This window comes from Marmota monax, unplaced genomic scaffold (assembly GCF_021218885.2).
Source record: "Marmota monax isolate L192 unplaced genomic scaffold, Marmota_monax_Labrador192_F-V1.1 WCK01_AAM20220418_F8-fsc00066, whole genome shotgun sequence".
Classification (NCBI taxonomy): Eukaryota; Metazoa; Chordata; class Mammalia; order Rodentia; family Sciuridae; genus Marmota; species Marmota monax.
The window spans coordinates 7,071,792-7,097,092 of NW_026692805.1; the positions used below are offsets into that span (position 1 = coordinate 7,071,792).

Genomic DNA, 25,301 nt, shown 5'->3' on the forward strand with positions numbered 1-25,301 from the left:
GGTTTGTTAGGGGTAGAAATTATGATGATGTGGGAGAATGAATTTCTCATAGCTTAAATTTTCTTCAAATTAATCAGTATAAGGAAGGAAGCAAACTGCCCTGAGGTTTGAAAGAATGTATATGGGGAAAATGCACAGACCCACATGTGCACGCACAACACCCACACTTACATACACCCAAACTTTCTCAGGAGGGAAGCTACTGTTATCAATAAACACTTGATTAAGGAAAGGATGAACAATGAGTTGATTGAAGAGATCAAGAAAAGAAAGCAGGGCCTGGGGCTGGGGCTCAGCAGTAGCACACTTGCCTGGCATGTTGAGGCACTGGGTTCTATTCTCAGCACCTCATATCAATAAATAAAAATAAATATAGGTCTATCAACAACTAAAAAGTATTTTTTTTAAAAAAAGGAAGCAGACAATAGGAGTTTCCTACATTAGAAAACTAGACATTCAGGCACCAGGGTACAGGGGGAGAGTGGCTGAAGAAGAGACAAAACGGGTTCAGATCCTAAAACTGCCATATGTCAGCCACGTGGCCCAGGGGAAGTTATGCTCTCTGGATCCAAGTTAGCTCCCCTGTTAAATGGGCATATAATAAAGTCGTGGGGGGAAATAAATTTAATGTCACCCATGTAAAGTGCTTAGAAAAGTGAATAATGTGCCTTTAGTATTGGAGAAGCAATTTGAACACAAAGTTACTTTTCCTTTCAAGAGGTGGCTCTCAGTTTTAGGGGGCATCTTTTGGACCACAGTAAAAGGCTAAAAAACACTATTAATTTTCCCTTCCTTGGTCAGAAGTAAAGATCATGGAGCAGAGAAAGATACTGGAGAATAAGTAATGAACCTATAGTAAGGAAGGACCACTCCATACCACTTCCACAGAAGAAGTCCTTGCTTGGAGACTGAGGTTATCCCTGCTGCCCCAGGATCCCTCAGCCAAAGGTCACAGGTGCCAACAGCAAAAAGCATCAATTTCCTTTCATCAGATTTCTTTACAAGCAACATCTAGGTTTCTTTGGTCCCACAAAGAGCCCACTGGAAATTCTGGAATCCACTTAACACACATATCCAGGTTTGGCAATAATCACCTCCGAATGTTTACAGTGACCTCCCATAAGGCCTGAAGCCCATTGTCATGGAGAGGACATAAACCAAAGATCTAAAGACCTTAGGAAAGGACTTAGGAGGACAAGAAGGATGAAGAGAGAAAAAGACCAAAGCTGAAAAGCTGACAAGCAGGCTGTAGATGTAACAAATGGGCCTGGGGGGAAGAACATGTGAGGGCACAGAGAGGCAGCTGGCGGGGAGGCATGCACAGCAGAGCCGTTCGGCAGACATGCAGCCGAGGCAAGGGAGAAAGAAAAGGAAACTTCAAGCAGGAAAAGAAAACAGGAGGAGTATTGAATCAAGGATCCTAAGTGCCCTTCTATCATCGACTTTGCCTGCACGCACCTCTGCTCACTGTGACAGCTGCCTTCTGGGTACTAAGGTAAGGAACTAATTTAGGAATCAAAAAAAGGAAAACATCCTAGCCTGATTGAGAATTAAGTGTGGGGCCATTCAGGTCCCCTTTCCTCCCAAACTAGTGTTACCACCTGGCAGTGTTTCTCATTGACATTTCAAAATGTGACTGAATTCTGCCCATGGAGTTCCTTAATTACAGTTAGAATTTACAAACTAGTCTGGCCCATATACATTCCTCTAATTCAAACCACCTTATCTAATGCAACTGATACCAAGACTTGACCATTTGTTTTACTTTATGCTCCACTTTGTAACTGCATGTTTGTGTGTGTGTGTGTGTGTGAAATCTTTTTGGTTTCAAATGCCATACCAACTTGTTTAGACAAAACTCTGCTAATTGTCAACATCCGAAAGGCAGAGGTCAAGTGTCTCTGAAGAATAGCACATGTCAGAAACTTGGACATGACCCAAGCTCATGTAGGTTGTTCCAAGTCCCCCTCTGACCTGCTGGTTGAGTCCTTCACCTTCCTTCAGATGGCTGCGCCACACACAGCCTGCTTTAAGTGGTACTACTCTGCAAGGAAAGAAGCTGGGGTAGGGCTGTCCATTTCTTACCTTCCTCACAAATACCAAGATCCACACTGAGAAGTTATTCTTAAAAGAAGAGAATCGGGAGAACATGATGCAGAAGGCTCCCAGCCCCTTTTGCCAAAACTCACGTAACTATTTTGGGGATGTCTGCTTTTCTCATATCTAAATAGAATACAATGACTAAAAATAGTCAGCTACAATTAGCCCAGAGGGAAAGTTTCTTTTTTATTGTGTGAAACTCTAAAAAGCAGTAGTACTAGTAATCACAGAAGCACCTCTCTTGTGTTTGTACATGTGAGCAGTCCTACTAGTGCTGGGAGTGGGGGTGTGTGTGAGGGACAAGGCAAGAAGGAAGAGGTGTGTGGAGCAGTGGGGTATATGGGTGGTAAAGGAGGGGTAAAGAATGAAGAGGGGCACGGCAGTCATTAACTGAATATTTCAAAGTAGCTAATAGGATTGGGAATGTTTCAAACATAAATGATGTATACATCTGAGATGATACTCATGCCAGTTATCCTGCTCTGATCATTGCACATTACAAATATGCATAAAAGGTCACCTTGTACACCATAAATATGTACAATTACTATGTGGTAATTAATGTTAATTAATTAAAAAAACACAGTGAAGGGGGGAAGAAGACTTGAATAACAGGCTCAGTTCAGACTATAAGAGCTACTTTGGAATGGGGTCAGGGCAAGCTCTGTGGGATCACCTCACTGACATTCTTCCTCTTCCCAGTCCTCAGATCCTAGTATCTCTCTTCCTTCCTAAAGGTCCTGCTTTCCAGGCCCTCCCCACCAGCATCTCTCCTGTCTCCTTTCCTTAGTCCTTTACATTTTTCAAGTTCCTTCTCTCATTATACATACTTTGTTATAGTTCTCCCTCCTTTCTTATAAATACTCTTAAACACCCTGAACTATACGAAGCCAACATTTTACCAATACAAACAGGAGCAAGGGCCCTGCAAATCCATTCACACAAGCCATGTGCCATGGCTCACCTATGTGGCTATAGAGTCAGGGCCACACCAAGTATGTCTATTCATCCACAAGATCATGCCCACCTTTTCTCTTGAATACAAGCCAAACAAGTTGGGAGAAGGGAAACCTTGTGCATGGTGCTTAGCATTTGATACAGTGGCCCCTTCTTCCGTATTCTAAGCTCAGGAGAACTTTACACCTAATAACACCCCGTACTTGGGAACAAAAGCTCTCGATAGCAAGGTGGGCCTTATAAAATAATGATTTAGGGCATGTGCAAGTTTGGGTTTAAATTATGGCAAAAGAACTTGGCTAGCTGTGTGAACTTGGGGGAAGTTTCATTTCTCTGAGCTGTTTCCTTACAAAATAAGATGATTTCCAAAGACCTCTCCAGAACTGAACTTCAATAACTCTTAGCTAGAGTAGCCTAAATAACTGCTGGTGGGTAATCTTTCTACTTAAAAAACAATTTATTGCTCAAAGGAGATAGAGCCTTATGGATTGAAAAAGAACAACTAAACAAGTCAGTTCTTGGTGGATGACACTTGTCCTGGAGGACACTTCCATTCAAACTCATGTTCCCTTGGCTGACCCCTGTCAACGTGAAATCCCTCATGGCTGTTATGGTGATTGTTTAATATTTAAGGGGACTCACCATAGTAGAAATCGGAATATGACTTTTACACGGTCAGTCAAGTACACACAGATAAACATCTGCCTCCTCCCAAAATTGTTTCCTTCAAATTCATAAAAGGCTACTTGACATCAATATGGCAATCGGATCTTTTGATACTCAAAATGTATTTGTCTCCTGGTTTTGAAACAGGACAACCAATGTGTATAACCATTGTGACTACACTAATGACTTGTTTGGGGAAGTCTGAAAAGTTGAATGTTTTTCAGCACTTTTATTATTAACTATGTATTGCCTGGAAGAAATACTTCCATGGCTCTCAGTGGAAGTAATCAGTGGAAGTCAGTCTTGGAGATGAGTCACCTGAGAGCTTTCCAGTTATTTCACAGAGAACAGCTGGAACATGGGTGTCTTTCCTGGGGAGCTCAGTACACAACCTTTCTTGGTTGTCAGCTAAGGAGTGGACCACCCGGGACTCTGTGTTTCCACACTGAGCAAAAGCAGGAATAGCAGGACCTTAAGGGGGCTGGGGACATGAGGGCATCTTCTGCTGTACTGTAAATGTTACATTTCTCCCCCAGATGGTGGTTACATGAATGTGTACAGAGGCAAAGCTCATTTGCTGTACATTTAAGATCGGTGCACTGAAAATATGTACTTCACTGAAATCACATTACACTTCAATAAAAAGCTAAAAAAATGCCTTTATATTCTTTTTTAATTATATTTTTGAATTTCAAAAACTAAAGGCATGTTTCAAGGATCTAAGATATGCTCTCCCAGAATATTAAACAAAAAACCCTGTTAAGAGTCTACTGATCACACAAAAGTTAAGTGAACAGAGCATTCATCCCCTTCTCTCTTTTTACCAAGCTCTAGCTGTATAATCCATTATTTATCCAAGTTACCTATGAGCCAAGCAAAAGAAGAGTTATCATTACATTTTTCAGATATTGGAAATTTTTTCTGCAGCCACAGGGAAAATGGCAGAGCTAGCACTAGAACCCAGGTCAGGCCCCTGAGCCCAGTCTTCCATGTGTCATGCTGCTTCCCTTTTGGTTATGGAGCTGTTGGGTAAAAATGTAGGCATCTTCTGAAATACGTTTCTTTCTAGTCTTGTCATATGCTAAGATATGCTCTCCCTGAGCTAAGCAACCATCCATTTACAATTCTGCTGTGACTGCAGAGGAAGGTTGGAGAAGCCAGTGCAATTTGGAAAGGAGTGTTTTTTGCAAGGCCTGGTCAGACCTCAAGACCTAGCCACCAGTGCTTACCGAGGCAGGGAACTATACTGGCGCTGGGCCTGCTGGAAGCTCTCACGTTCCTCTTGCCGCTGCCGCTGCGCCTGCACTTCTACGGACACAGAGTGCCTGCCACTCTGTGCTGCTGGCCGGGAGCTGGGCTGCAGGAGAGAAGCACAGTTCCTTACCAAGACCGGAACTACAACACACATCAAGTGACTGTTTACTCAACTGCACTTTTTTTTTTCTTTTTTGGCATTGGTGGGTATGAAAACCCACACCATGCCTATGCCAGCAAGCGCTCTATCACTGAACCGCACACCAGCCCCCAATTTCAATTCTTATAAATTGCATTAAGAAATATTTTGTAAATTCTGGGAATTCCTCCCCCCCCCCCCCCGCAGATGAAGTTTCTTTGAGAAAAGGGGTATGTAATTGCCCTTCAGAGCCCCCAGTACTTCATCTTAAATTTTGATTTTGGCTTCAGTACAGGTTTAAACTGGAGGAATCAATCCTGCTAATCTTCTCAATAAGGTTTGTGAAATACGGACATGAGATACGAGTTTACATCCCTTGTGGATACAGCAAGTTCAGGAAAGTAAGTTGCTCCCAAGACTAGAAGATGGTAATGCCAAAAAATAATAATTTGCTGCAGTAACTCCAAAAGTCCACACTTGAAAGTTGGCTGTTGTTACGGTTTAGATATGGGCTGTGCCCCAAAAGCTTGTGTGTGAGACAATGCAAGAATGCTCAGAGGTGAAATGATTGGACTATAAGAGCCAATATCTAATCAGTAGATTAGTCCATTGATGAATTAACCCGGTGGTAACTATAGGCAGATAGGGCATGGCTGGAGGAAGTCGTTCACTTGGAGTGTGCCTTTAGGGTTTATATTTTATGCCTGGGGAGCAGAGTGCTCTTGGGCACACATTCCCTTGCTCACCTCCCCCTGCCTTTCCTGGTTGCCAAGTTCTAAGCTGCTTCCCTCTTCCATACCCTTCTTCCATGATGCTCTGCCTCACCTCAAGCCCAAATCTATGGAGTCAGCTGACCCAACTGTGGACTGAACCTTTGAAACCGTGAGCCAAAATAGACTTTTCCTTTTCTAAGTTGTTTCTGCCTGGTCTTTTGGTCACAGCAACACAAAAGCTAACTAGAACAATTGTGCTGGTGAATTTTGGGGGTATTTATGTATATTCAGTCTAGCAGTAGGAAGCCATATAAGTCATTCCCTCTTCACTACCAGAAGCTAGGACCTAAAGAGAGATTTTCAATTCTCCTGGCTTGGTCAGTTTGGTCAGCAGGTCATCTTTTGATTGGTACTTTTCACCAAAACTGGATTATTCAATTTGCACTGTGTTGTATAAATGGAGGCCCTGAGAATGTTTCCAGTTCTCACTGACAGTTGTTAGCTTACCCTCTAGATCTGGTCTTTGGAAATGAAAGTATCTCTGCTTGAAATAGAAGGCGATACCTCTAAGATAACAAAACATCCAGCAACGGTTTATCATTGCATCCAGGGCCAGTGCCCTTAAGTCATCCTTCCCGGCACTTGCTAACCTCTGTTCCCCCTTGTGTTGAGCAACATCGTGCAAGAGGCATATCTACATGAAGAATGTCTGCTAAGAACATGTTATTGATTTTCTTCTGGAGTTGAAAGCCAGTGGCAGACTTTGACTCAATAATAATTTTCTAAAATAACAAAATCTTAGTATTCATTTGGACAGTAGTTAAGATAACATGTCTCCTCTGGTTGGCTTTTGTTCGAACAGAAATCAAACGGCATCTATTGTTCTCTTTCTGCCAGGCCAGCATTATCTTATTTGTTGGTAAGCAATAATGAGGCAATATCCAGGACAAAAATTTCCAAGCATATGGGTATAGTCAGTGAGCATATTAAAAAATATCCTGATACCAAAATAATGTGTGTAAAGATTAGGCTTTATAATACCCTGGTCTCTACTAGTCGATGTTTATAACCACACTCATTGGGACAAATGTGTGTTCAGAGACTCACTCCACAACTCAGTTCAAATAACACATCAGTGGTGCCTTCAGCAAGAAAAACACTTCTCTGAGTGAGATTCTGCTTATGCAAACAAAGCATCAACCAGTTGTTCATCAACTCCATTCAAGGAGACAGACATTTACTTCCATTACACTTGCTGAGACTCACCAAATAGGCTACCGAACTGTTTTGCTGTTTTTGGGGAGCCAGGGGAAGCTTGAGGGAAGCCACTGGACAGAGAGAAAGCAAAGCAAGAAGGCACTACACAGCTCCCAGTACACCTTCACAAAGAACCGCACTTTCCTTTTCACTCAGCATAAGCCATCTACATGTGTCAAGCCGACTTGAAGGATGTGGCATTCTGCAGCAGGATTTAGTAACCAGCTTTGTAAGCTCATGCTGTTCTGTGACACACTGCTTGCAGAGATGTGAAAAGAAAATGCAAGGTCTTGTAGAAATTTCAGGTGTATTTTTAAGCTTTTTCTCCAAGTAGCCTGAAATTTTTGTTCTGACAGAGAAAAAAAAAGAAGTTGAAGGGTTTTTGTTTCCTAAACTGTGTGTTTTCTGACACTGTTCAGCTCAAAGCCAGCTGCAAGCATCTTCTTGGATCCTGATGAATTCTAGTAATGAAATTATCAGCATTTGGGGCCCATAAACTTTAATTGAGTGAATGAATCTGGTATTAGCAAAATGACATATTTCATGCTACCAGGCTTGATATCATGAAATATGAATATCAGTTTCATCATTAGTATCTTATTCCATTTTTCTTTCCAGTGCATGCAAAGGGTAGGTTAGTTAAGATAATTACCGTTATCTTTAAGATGAAACTCTAATAGGCCACACATTTCAAGGAAGATTGCATTCACAACCATCCCATAGCAGCAACTCAATAAAATCATTCTGGCAAGTTTTACACTTGGCCTGAATTTATTATAAAAAAAAAAAAAAAAAAAAAAAAAGACCTCTCTATTCACGATTTCAATGAAGACCTCATAAGCATGTAAATTATGGGAAGTTTTATAATTGACAATCCTACTTTTAAATACAATGACTTCAGTTCCTATGGCAGAGACAAATTCATATGTCTGAGTGCAAAAGTCACAAAATTAAAGAAATAAACCTTACAAACTGCATATTTTCAAGGAAAGCACTATTGATGACTATAACACTATGTAATAACTGCACACGGAAATGCATGTGTAGACATACTTGTGATAGTCCTGGGGATTCTTCAGACAATGAGGTGAGGCTCTGTTTTAGAAGTACAAATTACAAATAACCCAGGCCTTGTTTCTGATGGGATAGGTTACAAAAAAATAACCTTATAAATGAGAAAAAAATGTTAAGAATGCCAATTCCAGAATAATAGTGGAAGGTTTAAAACAGAAATAAATATGATTATTATATAGTACTCTGGAATCTCTTCATGCCTTATTTTTAAAACCACAAGTAAAAAATGTTCATGTTGCCTTTGAAATAAGGGAGCTACAAAAGTTCTTCACTATGATTATAAAGAGATAATATTTGAAATTTGAGAAGACTAGACAATTTTGGTATCACTTTGTGTAATAAATATCTTCCATGTAGAGTTTCACTGAGTTAAGTCACTAACTAAGCATCTCTCAACTAATTAAAATCATTCTTATTTTTCCAAAATAAAAATGGAACATACAAAAATAAAAATGCAAAATAGTTAATATGCTAACGAATAAAAATAAATATAACAGTACAAAGTTTCAGTACTAATTAGATATAGGTAACATTGTAAGACTCTTTTTTTACAGCTTGCTATAGAAGTATATGTTCATAATAAAATCATTACTTGTTTACTAACATTTACATAAAATATTCAATAATCTTTATAATAACCATTTTTCTTCATTAAGATAAGAAAAATAGTATATACATATGTGCATATGTCTATATAGATACACAAATATAAATGATCAATTGGAGTTGGCTTTCTATAAAATTATGAATAATAACAAATCTCCAAATTTTTATATATGACCCAGGGCATATATACAAAACAAAATAATAGGCTGACACGGTGGTGCACGCCTATAATCCCAGCAGCTTGGGAGGAGGATCACGAGTTCAAAGCCAGCCTCAGCAATTTAGAGAGGTGCTAAGCAACTCAGTGAGACCCTGTCTCTAATAAAATACAAAATAGGGCTGGGGATGTGGCTCAGTGGTCGAGTGTCCCTGAGTTCAATCCCTAGTACCCATCCAATAAATAAACAAACAAATAAATAATAAAATACAGAAAAGTTACTGTGCTTTGGATGTAAACCTATCATGAATGATTATGATGAGAATAGTTGATGATAAAAATAATAATAAAATCATCAATGATATCCCTTTAAGATTGAGAATCCTTATTTTGGCAATCCCAATGTTTTATGACTCTAATATAAATTTCATAATCTGATAAAATGGCAATTTAAAGATTTGGTACAGGGTAGAAATAATATTTATGCACCAAACCATGTAAAGAGTATAAACTATTTCCTTAAAAGTGATCATTGATAATAGTGGCAATTATTTTCTATGGTAGACTTCTTACAACATTTAATCAAAACAATGTCCACTTCTGTCTATCTGCCCTGGCTTCTTAGCCCTCTGCCCCATCACAGCAATTAAATTGTTGTGGGTTCTGAATGTTGAAAATCTTAATTGCTACGGAGAACCTGAGCCATGGCTTAAAAATATCTGCAGAGCATATTCATTTCCCTCGTAAAGATTTTATATTTGCACATTTGGGTTTTGACACTGTATTTGTCTTTTTCTCATCTTTCTCATTAGTGCTTGGGTCTGTTTGATTTCCACACCTTAATCAACAAGTATGTTGAAAATCAAAGAGAAACTCTACAGAACAAGCCAGGCCCTCTAGGTCAGGTGCTAATGGCAGTCAAAGGCTCCTTCATGAGCTCCTGCCACCCTAACCCTCTGTGGTGGAATGGCCTATGGGTCATGGGAGGTTTGGCTGGGGGAAGAGATCATGGTGCTAAAAATGAAGGGATCTACTTTGTAGAAGCATAGAGGCTCTCTCTATGGGCAAAGGGTACCCCTTTGCAAAAAGAATGGTTTCTTCCAGGTCTGTTTCTAAGGCAGGTGATTGCCACCCAGTTTGAGCTGGGGTCATGAAAGCAGAATTTTTTTGAGTCACAGCATGGAAGCCACTATGAAGAAATGACAGCAGATACCTTTCAAGTCTTAAAAAAGAGGAAAACAAAAGGAAGACCACAATTTTCTCAAATCCCTAGGCATAGAGAGGCAATCTAGGAGCATAGAGTGGCTGCTCACTGTAATTGTCTTGCCAATTAAAAGAGGCAAAACCCTAAAAGGGGTAAGAAGAGCTATTAAGGTCCAGGAAAATGGAGGAAAGCGCAGATTTTGTTATTTGTTTAAAGACAGCAAGGAAGAAAGCAAGCTAGGGGGAGAAGAGGATATTCATAGTGCAGAGTGTCAATTTTCTACCTGAAGGACTAAACTACTTTCACTACCAACCTGGGATGGAAAGGATTTAGCAATATAGCTATTAAAGGATCCATTATCCCATCTATCAATCGTCTCAGCCAGCAAGTTTTCTTGTGGGCAACACTCATATCTGCAAAGTTTTAACAGCATACTGTACTTATGTGTGTAGCCTGCAATTTAATTCTTTTAAAAGCAATGCTAAGTTCTGTCCATATCTGAGCTATGTAATAATAGCCCTAACCTCAGCTATTGTTCCATTATCTTAAGACAGATTGAAAGCAACTTGCTGCTTTATTTAGATTGCACCTGGCACTCTGAGAGGTAGAAGTTGCTTTCCCTTCTTCTTACTCAACTTGGGGGAGAATTGACTTTAATTATGGAGCTGAGGAAATTTTCTGGGCCTATGCTCATCTAAAGACTTTTTGTGCCACAAATCAGCTCCCTCAGGCCCAAACATTATTTTGAACAAAGGCCCATGAGCAGGTGCATTCTATACTGCTAGAGTTTGTGCAGCCCATTTTCAAAATAGATGAATTGAAAAGGGCTACTTGGATAAATTTTCTGCAGCATCCTACCCTTTATGTAAAATAATTGGCTTGGATATTTTTCTATGTGACACATCTGGTTGCACTTTGTGTGTGGGCATTTCTAACAAGCATGACAATTTCGACTAATATGGTCTAAGTTGTACACACAGCTTGAAGATGAGTTTGTGGCTCCATAAGGCTAAAATGATTACAAACCATTCGAATGGGTGAGATCATGCTCTCATCCTTTCCAAACACAGTGACCTTGCAAGGTCAGAAGACATAGGGGAAGAGGAGAAAGGAGTCCAAGATACTCAAAGCTCATTTTGTAAAATGGCTAATAAAAACCATATACCAAATTACATTTGGAACTGAGCAGCTCTTACTAAGGTAACAATGAGAATTGGTATGAAAATTAATACACTAAGCAGAATTATATTCACTTTAAGCTCATTTACATGATCAGTAGAATGGAAAGTCCACAGCAAGATCCCAATTGTTTAGATATTAAAAAAAAAGAAAAGGTCAACTTCCGACCCACAATTTAGGAAATTATTCCTTTCCTAAGGTAATAAGCCTGTCATCCAAGTAATAATTCCCTGCTCACTCATTACAGGAAACAATAATATAAGCCAAGTTGTCTGTCTAAAAGTTCCAATGGTATTTTGATAGACAAAAATTTGGCCTATGACCTTCAGTAGTGAGTTTCCAAATGTACAAGATTATCTCAAATGTTTTCCCTACAACAACTGCTCATATTAAATAGATAACATAAAAATACATGTCAATATATTCACTGCTCTTATTGAAAAGAATCTTATTTAAAAACTTCCAAAACACAGATTTTGAATGACTTTGACTTCTCTTAATGAAAAGCATTTCAGCAATGCTAAGATGTAGGAAACCCTCATTTAGCCTGGAACTTAGAGGTTTTGCATGTGATACAATGTCACCAGTCAGATACAAATTCATGAACCTTGGTTCCCAAAGATATGTCATTCTACTTCTCAAACTTAGGTATTTAAAATATATTCCAAGAGGGTTTCTTTCAAACTTTTCCTGTCTACCTAAAACTGGTATGGGCCTCTCTTCTGTGTATCTGTCCCAGGCTTATGCATCATGTCCCTTCGATATTGTACAGTGTCCTTCTTTGTATCAGCTCCACTGTGGTTTTCTAAGGACAATCTTTCTTTCCTGTTCTTGTTCTTAGTATTAAGCATAATACTGAACCATAGTAAACCCTAATAAACTTGATAAATTAAATAATTTGTTAAAAAAAAAAAAACAGACAAATGTTGTAAAGATGCTGGTTGGAAATCCACACTCTCCAGTAGAGTAAAATGGCCTAATGCTGCTCTCCATGGTAGAGTATGGGAATGATAAGCCATTGTGTGTGTGACAACTGTTTCCACCTGCAGTTGCTGTTTTCTTCGGGTTAACAATATGCTCTTCATTCTTCTCAGTTCCTTTATGCAAATATACATCATTAAGAACATATTTACCATATATCACCAAAAAAATCCTGCCTTAAAAAACCTAGTGGGAGTAGATGGAGTGGATTATGTCAAATGATAGGAGGAGATGAAAACAATTCTGTCCTGTTGCTACCATGGAAATGACTTGATTTACTTAATCATCTAGAAAAATAAACTAAATGCCTTAAGAAAAAATACCACAAACAGCACTATTGTCGCAGAAGACAATTCGATATTTTCATTAATATTAGGCTTGCTAAACTTGTTTTTCAACCTCCCCAAATAAGGCAAAGGATTGATTTCATGAGTTATTTTTACTCCAGGATGCTGTTTGCACATTGCCAGTTGCCTGTTTTAAGGTCCCTTTTTCCTTACCTAAAATGAATTCTTTCAACCTAGTACTACTTTCCTTCTTCTCCTTTCACCTCGAAATTAATCTTCCTCAACTCCACTATAATTATTAAATCCCTTAATCAGAAAACTTTATGGGTTTCTTGCTTTATGTAATTTATTGGGGATGTCAGGTATTAGGACCAAAAGGATCTCAAAGACCATCCAGACTCTAGAACAGTGTGCCTCTTAATGTTGGAGGCTTGCTAAAATGCAGTTCCTTGGGCCCCACCCACAGAGGTTCTCATCTAATGGGTCTGAAGCAGGGTGCGAGAATGTGTGTTTCCAATGGGTTTCCAGGCAACAACTGAAGATCTGATCTATGGAGAACACTTCAAGAAGATCTGATCCTGAAAGCAATTAACTAGATCCGCAGTGGCCTCTGCATTCAACTAGCGGAGCTCTGCCTGTATCTGCTTTGCACACCTAACTGCCTTTTTTCATATGATCACAGGGTTTAGTATCTATCACCTGCTCTAATCTTCCTGACTTAACAAATAAGAAAACTGAAGCCTGGAGGGCTGGGCCAACTAGCTAGTGGATCAGTGTTCTGTTTTGGTACCATCCCTTTTCCAACTTTTAATCTAGCATCAAAGCCTCCTACTACTTTTCTACCTTTAATCTCTACTTCCCTTTAAAATAAAGCTAACCCTCAATTCTGCTTCAGCAGGATGGTTTATACTTCTACAAATAAAATAGGATCATTTGTTTTTACTTCAAATCTTTTGCCCTTAGCTTCTCAAAAACTTAGTGTAATTAATTCTACTCCTGACACTTTATCCAAACTGGACTCATCAACTTTATTGGCACTAATGTCTGTTTCTGTAATTTTCATGCACAAAAGACATGTCTTAGATCTCAACATTATCCAGAACTTTGGCACCTTCAAGATCTTGGAATCCAAAAATATACAGTGTTTTGACTATAACCTCCTAGACTTGAAAATCCCTAAATTTCCAATCACTCTTTCATACTCCCAAGCTCTCAGGCAATCCTTCCTTGAGGTGCACTTGTCACCCTGCCCAGATTAGGTGATGCTGCACCAGTATCTCACCACGACTCCAGAATGACTTCCTTAACTTTTTGCCATGCCTATCTTACCACTCTCCATCAGAGAATTAATCTACAGATTCATTTTTCTTTTTTCCCATTCCTCTAAGCATTTTTAGTCATGGTTATCTTACTATGTTGATTGGACTGTGGAATACCCAGACATAGAGTTTTCTACCTTAATCAGCTTATTTATTTGTCTCTAACTGACTCACTCTCAAAAATCCTCATCATCTCAAACTCAAGTCTGCTCTATTCACAAAGATGCCATCATTTCTAGGATAAAATAGAAGAAAAGGACACAGGTCTGGTATTGAGAAAAACATTTGAAATTTTGTTCCAGAAAGATCACTCTGGAAGCTGTGCAGAGGATAGACTGGAATAGAGATGTAAATGGATAAATGAGAGTGATTTGACAATACCCAAGGGGAATGAGGGAGAATTGAGACTCAAGAATCAAGAATTATTAAACACTGTACTTTGTGCCTCATCGACACAAATAGAGATAGATGTGTTCAACTTAGTTTGGCTCTTGATTCTGATGTTTCTATAGAAAAATATTTACTAAAGTTAATAAAAATACACAGTTGAGAGCATGAATATTTTTGCTATGTCTTGTCATAAGGCTAATTAAACCTATTACGCAATGGACAGATGGTGGAACAAGATATAAAATGAAATTAGCAATGATGAAACCCAGATGGAAATGAGGAAAAGGTCAATATGTTAAAAGGTCAAAGGAATTTGGCTCCATCTTGTCTCATTTCTTAAAGGACTGAGATCATAGCTTTGGGTCCTTTACTGCAGAGAAGCTGTAGGACTTTCGTTGTGCTGAAGAGCCATATACTAACCCATGGTTGTTCAAAGCTGTAGGTGCGTCGCCGATCTTCCACATCTTCATCTTGCTTTGCCTGCTGAAACTCTTGCCGCAGACGCTGTATCCGATCATGGTTGCTAGGAGTTGATCGGTTGCTGGAAGAGACAAGGGGCAACAATGAACACCTGTCAGAAATATGATCTGTGAACTGCAGTTGCTAGGGAAAATGGCAACTTGCTGTGAAAGGATGTTATTTAAGAGGAAGTGAGTTTTTAAAACAGTATCTGGACTAATGTTTTCATCTTGTTCTTAGGATTGGTGCTTATTGCAGTTATTTCAGACAGATATCAAAGAGGATATATGGTATTTTTAGATATTCCTCCCTCCCCCCCCCCACTGATCTTTAAAAGCCTCATCTCCTTTCTGTAATCTGGTAAGGTACTGGCGGTGAAGTGTTTTTGGAAAGAACATGGCATTAGACAGCAGAGATACCAGGGTCCTGCTCTAGCTCCTCCCTTTTGATAAGAGTTTCTTTATATGTGAAATGGAGATAATTTTGTTCTAGATATCATAGTTGTAATAATCAAGTGAGATGACACCATAAAAGGTTTCCTCACAAATGTGCAAAGCCCTCTTTTTTCATTATGCCATTATATAAAGTTCTTATTTATGAATCATCAGAGGTCTATGAACAAAACACAACTCTCACAGCATAAATAAATTTAAAAAAAAACATTTAAAAGATGATTTCAAGTGGTAGTTTCATTTAACCATTTAGTTACAATTACACTTTCTGTTAGTACAGCATTGAATTTTGTTTTGTACCTACAAAGAGTTTAGCTTGTAAGAGTAATATGGAAGGTAGTATTACACACACACACACACACACACACACACATTTGCAAACGTAGAAACTGACAGCAGGTGGCTTGCTTGATTGAGTTATCTCATCTGGCCAGTAGAGAAAGTGGGACTGCAGTCCAGATTTTCTGGCTCCTAGTGCAGTTACTATATCACTACGCCACATGTATCACTTAGTAAAACAAATGTCAGATTCCAAAGACCCCCTTTGCAAAATTATATAAATCTTTAAAACAGCATTTTTGTATTAAAAAAAAACAGCTCAATGACCAAAATTAAGTCAATCTTAAATCTTACAACACTTCTTGCCTATTCCATTCACTGAGGCACTAGTCACACCCTGTCATGAATGCTATGAAAGCACACCAGGTATATTCTGTCTCCCCAAGAAAACTTCATACTCCTTGAGGTCAAGAAACAAGTCATATTTCTTCCAAACTGCTGGCAGAATTGGAAGCTGCAAGCTATTAGGATGATCAGGGGCTCTTCACTGAAAACATATTTCCCACAACTTTCTCAATAGGACCCCTAAACTTCAGAAAATAATGCCAAGAGTTAATAAATGGGATGGCATCAAATTAAAATCTTCTGCACAGCAAAAGAAACATTTAAGAATGTGAAGGAAAAAACCTACAAAATGAAAGAACATTTATGGCAGCCATACTTCTGAGAGAGGATTAATATCTAGAATATATAAAGAATGCAAAAAAACTTAAGCATCCCCCAAACCCAATTAATAAATGGGCAAATGAATTAAACAGATGCTTCACAAAATAAAAAATACAATGGTGGAATGTGATAGACATCATTATCCAAAGTACATGTACGAAGACACGAATTAGGTGTCAAAATACTTTATATACAAACAGATATGAAAAATTGTGGTATATATGTGTAATAAGAATTATAATGCACTCTGATGTCATATTTTTAAGCCAATAAAAAGAGAAAATACAAATGTTTTACAAATATTATAAAAAATGCTCAACATCTCTAGTAATTAGGAAAATGCAAATCAAAACTACACTGATATTTTCTCACACAGAATGACAGTCATCAAAAAAACAAACAAAAAAGATGCTATCCTTCCTCCATTGCATGCTTTTAGCCCCTTTATCAAATATAAGATAGTTGTAGTTTTGTGGATTGGTTTCTGTGGAGGAAGGATAGCATCTTCAACAAATGGTGCTGGGAAAACTGGAAATCCATATGCAACAAAATGAAACTGAATCCCTTTCTCTCGCCATGCACAAAAGTGAATTCAAAATGGATCAAGGAGCTTGATATCAAATCAGAGACACGCAGTCTGATAGAAGAAAAAGTTGGCTACGATCTACATACTGTGTGGTCGGGCTCCAAATTCCTCAATAGGACACCCATAGCACAAAAGTTAATAACTAGAATCAACAAATGGGACTTACTCAAACTAAAAAGTTTTTTCTCAGCAAAAGAAACAATAAGAGAGGTAAATAGGGAGCCTACACCCTGGGAACAAATCTTTACTCCTCACACTTCAGATAGAGCCCTAATATCCAGAGTATATAAAGAACTCAAAAAATTAGACAATAAGAGAACAAACAACCCAATCAACAAATGGGCCAAGGACCTGAACAGACACTTCTCAGAGGAGGACATACAGTCAATCAACAAGTACATGAAAAAATGCTCACCATCTCTAGCTGTCAGAGAAATGCAAATCAAAACCACCCTAAGATACCATCTCACTCCAGTAAGATTGGCAGCCATTATGAAGTCAAACAACAAGTGCTGGCGAGGATGTGGGGAAAAGGGTACACTTGTACATTGCTGGTGGGACTGCAAATTGGTGCAGCCAATTTGGAAAGCAGTATGGAGATTTCTTGGAAAGCTGGGAATGGAGCCACCATTTGACCCAGCTATTCCCCTTCTCGGTCTATTCCCTAAAGACCTAAAAAGAGCATGCTACAGGGTCACTGCTACATCGATGTTCATAGCAGCACAATTCACAATAGCAAGACTGTGGAACCAACCTAGATGCCCTTCAATAGACGAATGGATAAAAAAAATGTGGCATTTATACACAATGGAGTATTACTCTGCATTAAAAAATGACAAAATCATAGAATTTGCAGGGAAATGGATGGCATTAGAGCAGATTATGCTAAGTGAAGCTAGCCAATCCCTAAAAAACAAATGCCAAATGTCTTCTTTGATATAAGGAGAGTAACTAAGATCAGAGTAGGGACGAAGAGCAGGAGAAGAAGATTAACATTAAACAGGGATGAGAGGTGGGAGGGAAAGGGAGAGAGAAGGGAAATTGCATGGAAATGGAAGGAGACCCTCAGGGTTATACAGTGGAGGGGGTAGAGAGAGAGGAGGGGAGGGGAGGGGAGAGGTGGGGAGGGGGGAGGGTGGAGGATGGGAAAGGCAGTGGAGCACAACAGACACTAGTATGGCAATATGTAAATCAATGGATGTGTAACTGATGTGATTCTGCAATCTGTGTATGGGGTGAAGGTGGGAGTTCATAACCCACTTGAATCAAAGTGTGGAATATGATATGTCAAGAAATTTGTAATGTTTTGAACAACCAACAATAAAAAATTAAAAAAAAAAAAAGAAACTGTGGTATAAATAAACGATGGAATATTACTCAGTATTAAGAGAGAATAAAGTCATGGCATTTGCAGATAAATGGATGGAGTTGGAGAATATCATGTTAAGTGAAGTAAGCCAACCCCAAAAAACCAAAGGCTAAATGTTTTCTCTGATAAGTAGATGCTAATCCATAATGTGGCGGGTGGGGCATGGAATGAGTGGAGGAACTTTGGATCAGGCAAAGGGGAGGGAGGAAAGAGTAGGAGGCATGGGGATAGGAAAGACAATGGAATGAGATGGAAATCAATAATCTAAGTACATGTATGAAGACATGAATGATGTAACTCTACTTTGTATACAACCAGAAAAATGAAAAATTGTGTTCCATTTGTGTAACTACAAACTGAAATACATTCTTCTGTCATGTATAACAAATTAGAACAAATAAATAAATATTTTTTTTTAAAAAAAGAATACAAACAAAAATAAATGCCAGAGCCTGGTGTGGTAGTGCATGCCTGTATGTAATCCCAGTATATCAAGAGGTTGAGGCAGGAAGATCCAAAGTTCAAAGCCAGCCTCAGCAACTTAGGGAGGCTCTAAGCAACTGAGTGAGGCCCTGTCTCAAAATAAAACAGGCTGGGATGTGGCTCACATTAGTGATTAAGCACCTGAGTTTAATCCCTGGTACAAAAAAAAGCCATAGAGGATGTAAAGAAAAAGGAACACTTACAGTATGTTAGGGATTGTAAATTAGTACAACCACTGTAGAAGTCAGAATGGGGATTCCTCAAAAACATGATGGCATGGAGCCACCATGTGACCCAACTATATTACGCCTCGGTATTTATCCTAAAGAATTAAAGTTATGTTACTACAGTGATACATGCATACTCATGTTTACAGCAGCACAATTCACAATAGTCAAACTATGAGACCAGTGTAGGTGTCCATCGGTGGATAAATGGATAAAGAAAATGTGGTATATATATGCAATGGAGTTTTATTCAGCCATAAAGAAAAATGAAATTATATCATTTAGAGGAAAGTGAATAGCACTTGAGAACATTATGTTACATGAAATAAGCCAAACTCAGAAGGTCAAGAGTCATATATTTTCTCTCATATGTGAAAGCTAGAGAGGAAAAAGGAAAAAAAAATTGGAGGAATCTCACAAAAACTGAAGGAAGATCAGTGGAGTAGGGAAAAGAAAATACATTGCCCTGGTTACTTAGTGTTAAAGATCTGTGAGCAGCACACCCACCTTGGTGATGTCATTTGTGAGAGGTAGCTTGGAAAGACAAAGTCTGTCATGGTACAGTTTATAAAACTCTCAGATAGACGTATACCTACATATAACTCCACATATTTTGAAGGTTTAAAAATCTCAAATACAGGAGCTGGGTTTGGAGGCTGGCTCAGTGGTAGAGTGCTGGCCTAGCATGTGTGAGGCACTAGGTTCAATCCTCAGCACCACATAAAAATAAATAAATAAAATAAAGGTATTGTGTCCATCAAAAACTAAAAAAAAATTTTAAAAAAAAATATCAAATAGAAAATACGCATATGTAGGACTAGAATGTTAACATTATTCAAGAATATGAGATGGTCTTTCATCACTGAATCTATTGGGAGGTCTCCTTCATGATTGCAGCGATTTCATTAGTACTTCTGGAATATCCTTTCAATTCATTCAATTTGATTATTTTCTCCGTCAATAAAAGCTTGTCCTCCTCGGCAAATATTTTGAGCTGATCAGCCTGAAAATGTTAAACATTAAAATAGGTCTGAAAATGTGTGGTTTGACCGTGGAAGGCTTCGGCCCACACTGGGTATAGCTTCAAACTGTCCTCCACAATTTTGAGGCAGGCAGGTGGCAAGCACTGGCTTTTTAAAAACATGTGCAACATCTTATGCTGTTTCACATAAATTTTCAGTAATGGCTGCCCAATATAATGTCCAATCTATAGAGCTCCTTGCTCTCTATATGAAACTGTGTGTGGGGGGGGGGGGTGAATAAGGATGGTTAAATTCGTAAGACAAAGAGAGGAGAAAGTGAGCATCCATTAATGCCACTGTCACCTTCTCAGCTGTGTCATTTTTGTTCCTAGCATACATCATAGCTCTTAATGGGAGGATGGCAGGAGGCTCAACTGACAAAGTATTTTACAATTCTAACCAGAAATATTTCTCTGTTATTATCACCATGCAGCAAAGTCTTAATTCTACAATTTATTAGGCTTCATGAAGTCTAAACCATTGATGAAAACTGACCTCCTACTATTTGTAATTAGTGAAAATTCAATCTCCCAACAAAGGAAGTTGACCCAGTATCCTCAGTTTGAAATTAGGATGGCCTCAGTGTTTTTCAGAGTAAAAGACAAGCTCTGGAAGTCACTTTTGCCCTGATTTCCAAATCTGGGGAGCTAGTGAGGCTTGTCCCCTTCTTTGCCTTTGCTCTCTTTCTTCCTGTGCTCTAGAGAAAGCTGAGTGGCTGGCCTCAGACTAACAAAGCCACTTTGAGGGTTGAAGTTGGAAAACAGGCTGCAATCGTTCATGATTGATGATGATTTCCAAAGACTGGAAGACTGTCAAGCATCCTTGGGGATCAGCAGTTGGCAGTCTGAAGGTGAAATCCTGGCTTCAAGAGATGAAACCTTTGCAATGGATCAGTTCTGTTTCTCAGGCCAGTCTATAAAGGGCCAATAATTCAAATTTGGCCTTCTAAATCTCCTGGTGAGCTTTTCTGCCAAGAAAGCCAAAGGAAATTTTAAATATTCATTAGAAACAGGGACTGGTCCCTACACATCCTGATCAACTTAGATTTAGGTTCAATGCCAATTTAAAATGGCTATTTTTTTGTATGAGCAATATAATAAAAAATACCACCTAAGTTGATCAGATGGATGAGTAAGACAATAAAACTCTTGATGAGGAGTCTCTAAATTATTATTTCCAGATAGTATGCATGATCAGGATCTGAACAAAAATGATGAGGGGGGCTATACAGATGCTTTTTGGGCAAAGAGATACAAGAGACAGTATTAGTCCAATACAAAGCACTTAGCCTCCTCTTACACATTGGTTTGTGTAGTTGAACTGGAAGTGTGTGTGTGTGTGTGTGTGTGTGTGTTTGGGAGGGAGGGAGAGAGAGAGAGGAGAGAGAGAAAGAGAAAGCATGCAAGCTTCAGAAGTTAAGAAGTTGGTTTTGGTTCAGTAATGATTTAGGTTTTTTTTTTTTTTTTTTTTCCTGATGAGGTTAAGCAAGGGTATCTTGGATCCCAGACTACAGAGATTTCTAACCCAGCATGCACAGCACAATGTGACCTTGAACAATATGGAGCTCAGATCTTCCCCATCCATAATTGCCACAGGGATTGCACCTTGCCCTCTCAGAGGCAGACCACAGTATATGAGGCTTCATCACCTTCAGATTAGACACTGCAATGTGCTTCCTAAAGGCAGCTGAAAATACCCATTCATGCTAAATGTAGCAATGAACTATTTGCAGGTAAGTACTGGACCAGTCCTACACCTTGTTCCACAGGCATACTAATTCAAAACTCCCCCAAGTGAGAACTGAAAATGTACAACAAGGGTTCTCATGCATACACACTGTATGTCTGAGGATCATTCAGGGAGCTTGTAAAAAAAAAAAAAAAAAACATAACTGATTGCTGAGACTCACCTTTAGATATTCTGTTTCAGTCAGTTTAATACAGAGCTCAGGGTCCTGCATATATTCAGAAAATACTGCAGGTATAAGGACAATACTGTGAAAAATGATGCCTGGAGACTTCGTAGTTAACAAAGATTCCAGTATCTTCATGGTAACTAGTTAACTAAAGAATGAAGGAGAATCCACTGCACTGGAAACACCCATGTACATTCTATGACAAACGGGGGTGATATGCCTGGTTTAGAGGGGGAGGTCCTTCGTTCCCATAGAGAGAAACTGGAGGGATGTGGGCTTGGTGTTGCTTTCCAATTTTTTTAAAAAGATAAGTGAGAAATACAGGTTTTCCCAAAATTTAAAATTTGATTTATCTTATTTTTTAATGCTAGGTAAGGCAAACAAAATCGTTCTCTTGGCAGCTAGCTTGTAACCTCTGCTTCTATTAGGCAGATGGTGTCTGTTTCATATGTTGCTTCTCCAGGCTATTTACTTCCATTGCATCAAGATAAGGCTTGTGGTCCCCTAGTAACAGTCCCCCAAATTAAATAGATTGGCCCTCAACATCCATGGGTTCTGCATCCTTGGATTCAACCACCCTAGGAAGGAAAAAAATATTTGAAAACACATTGGGTGTGTGCTAAATGTGTACAGCCATTTTTGGTATCATTATTCCCTAAGTAATATAATGTAACAACTATTTACACAATATTTTAATTCTGTTAGGTATTAGACGTAGTATACAGATGATTTAAAGTACATGGGAAAGTATGTGAAAGTTATATAGAAACACTACACCATTTTATATAAGGAATTTCATCATCCAAAGACTTTGATATTTGAGGGGGTCCTGGAACCTGTGGATACTGAGGAAAAAATATATAAAAAACCTGACAACGGGGCATTGCCTTATAGGCTTGCAGCTCCTAAACTGTCCTCTCCCTCCAATCTGTCTAAAATGAACTTGGATACACTTTCTTGTGGGCTTGAGTTCTGGCCTATTTTTCAGAGGAGCATACACTAAGAGAGAGGAGTTTGTGATGTGACTGATTAATTCATTATGAATTAAAAATACTTTAACATTTGCATTTTTAATTATGCAAAAGAAATCTGAAAACCTGGAAGCGAGGGCAGAGCCCAGAAATCAAAGGAAGGGAGAATCAACCACTCATTTTATAAATAAGGAGGTACCATCTCGGTACACTTTCCTTCCCATGGGGGAAAAAAAATGAAAGAAAGTGAGATGGTAAACAGAAGGGAGGAAGTGAATTGAGGCTAGTTTTCCATGCTGCTCAGAAGAGGGAGATGATTATAATGTCTGGTACAAAAGAAGAAAGCTGCCAAAGAAGAGAGGAAGACAAATCTGCTCATATTTTGCCTTCTTTCATACTCTCTCTTTTTCCCCATTCTTCCAAGTTCTATTAGTGAGTCAAAAAAATCAAATTCCACTTCCTGGCAGCCTTTTTCAATCACTCCAGCCCACATTCAGATTTTCCTAACCATTCTTCTGCAATTGTTCTCTGGCCCAAATAGTGTCTCACAGTGTATATGACACTTTGCATGTGTGAGTAGTTTTCTCAAGATTGTGCCATCATCCTAATCACTAACATGTATAAAGTTTATCTCTTCCTTGCTTACGGCAGAGTAAATTGTTCAGCAAATATCTGGGATGGGTAGACTTTAAGGTGGCGCCCAGGTGTTTGTTTTCTGGTGTTCCAACTTTCCGTAATCCCCTACCTTTCAATGTGGACAGGACTCGCATTTCCTTCTAAACAATGACAAGCGTCAATAATTATGTATTGGATGTGATTACATTTATGAAATCACAGAAGAACACGGCATCCACCTTGCATGTCTCTGCCCCCTTGTTGCTTCTGAGGACAGCTGCAAGGAATAGAATCCTGCCAACATCCATAGGAGCAAGAAGATTGGCACTTCCTTAGTGTAGCATCCACATGAGAACCCAGCCTGGCTGACCCCTGGGACAGCCTGCTGACCAGGTTCTTTGGTAAAACCCAACTCATTAGCTCTGATGAGGCCAATCAGCCCTCACAAGGCTCAGGCAAGAGTATGGGTTATTTCCTGCAGTGTGATGAAAATATACCTGATGACCAGGTTTTTGGATAAAACGGAACTCTATGGCCCACTCCTACTTTCTCTTTCTGAAGGAGATTGAAGACCTGTTGGGATCTGCATCAAATACATAACCTAACAAGGAACTAGTCCAAGTTAAAATTTGTTTTTCTTAGTTTGGAAGGGTCTAGGACTTAACAGATGCCCTTCAAATCCCCAATTTGCAAAAGAACAGGTACACAGCAGATTTTTGCTAACCATGTTAGCTTATGTCTTTGGCCATTTCAGTTCTGCTATATACTTCCCAGGCCTAGCAATTTACTCTTTGGCCTACATACAAAATTTTGTTCTAAATGCTAGTGAATTTCACACCTGCACTTGGCATTCAGTTACTGAAGATGTTGAAGAGGCATTATTCTTTTCTCAATCAAAAAAATGCAAAAGTCAATCTCCACATTTATGTAAGATCCTGAAAAATGATGTGATACCATATTCAAAAAGCATTTTCCTATTGATAGATTTCCACCACTCTGACAGGTATTCCATGCACACACTTGAGGGACAAATCATGCTAGAGCCATGTTAACTGTTAACCTCATTACATAAGAGATTTTTTTCCTCCTCCAAATGCCAGAGCTTCAAAGTCCTATGACTTGTGAAACATCACTATGGTCCATGTCGTGAAACACTGAGAAAGAATATTGTAGGTTAAAGCTCCCAAAACTTGATTCATTTACCCACTGTGATTCTGTTTTCTTGAACCTTGACATTTTCAGGACTTAGATGATGATTCTATTGTCATATGAGGGTGCTGTGTTTTAGTCTACTTGTTTAATGGAAACATATTTCTTCATTGGCTTATTTTGTAGTTACATAAATGGAAGGATTAAAGACCCAGCCTATTATGTTAAAAAATAAAAATTAAATAAATAAATAAATAGAAATAGAAGACACCCTTAAAGAGGGCCATTTTTGAAACATGTTCATTGGAGAAACTTTAGAGCAAATTTTCCTTCCTTGCCTATTCACTGGTTCTTCTTGGGTCAAACTGTTCGATCCTTTTTCTCAATAGTAAGTCTAAAATTCAGCTATTTCATGGACATTGAAAGCCAACATGGGAACTGGAGTCGGCAAAAAAGCGGCACTGGGAGAAACAGATGTAGGGCAGACCTGTCAAGCAGCCTCAGTAACAGGCAGCCAGCAATGACCACCAGCGTCTCACATCATTAAGCAATGTCTTACTGTGATGTCATGCACGCATGTACAGAGTTGTAAGCCTTTCAAAACAGACAGATTGTCAGCATGATAAAGTGGATACAAACAAGTTCTTGAACAGGGATGACTAGAGTGTCAGGGGGGAGAAATGTCACTGAACTAAAAAGGGATCCAAGCAGAACCACCAGGAATTGACACCATTCTGAGAGCAGAGGTAAACAACCTTCTTGCCA

The 25,301-nt window shown here is 38.9% G+C and overlaps 1 protein-coding gene and 1 long non-coding RNA gene across 23 annotated transcripts in view; one reads left to right on the forward strand and one right to left on the reverse strand.

Moving 5' to 3' along the window:
* The window catches only part of LOC124095155 (uncharacterized), a 71,474-nt gene that overhangs the window by 9,879 nt on the left and 36,294 nt on the right, over positions 1-25,301 (forward strand). The gene's annotated exons all lie outside the window — the stretch shown is intronic.
* The window catches only part of Pard3 (par-3 family cell polarity regulator), a 667,456-nt gene that overhangs the window by 3,795 nt on the left and 638,360 nt on the right, over positions 1-25,301 (reverse strand). For all 22 annotated transcript variants that reach the window (XM_058580585.1, XM_046448315.2, XM_046448314.2 and 19 more), the window contains 2 exons: positions 14,704-14,824; positions 4,953-5,080 (listed from right to left, as the gene is read on the reverse strand). In XM_058580585.1, coding sequence (XP_058436568.1) covers positions 4,953-5,080; positions 14,704-14,824 — 249 coding nt within the window. The remainder of the gene's footprint in view (positions 1-4,952; positions 5,081-14,703; positions 14,825-25,301) is intronic.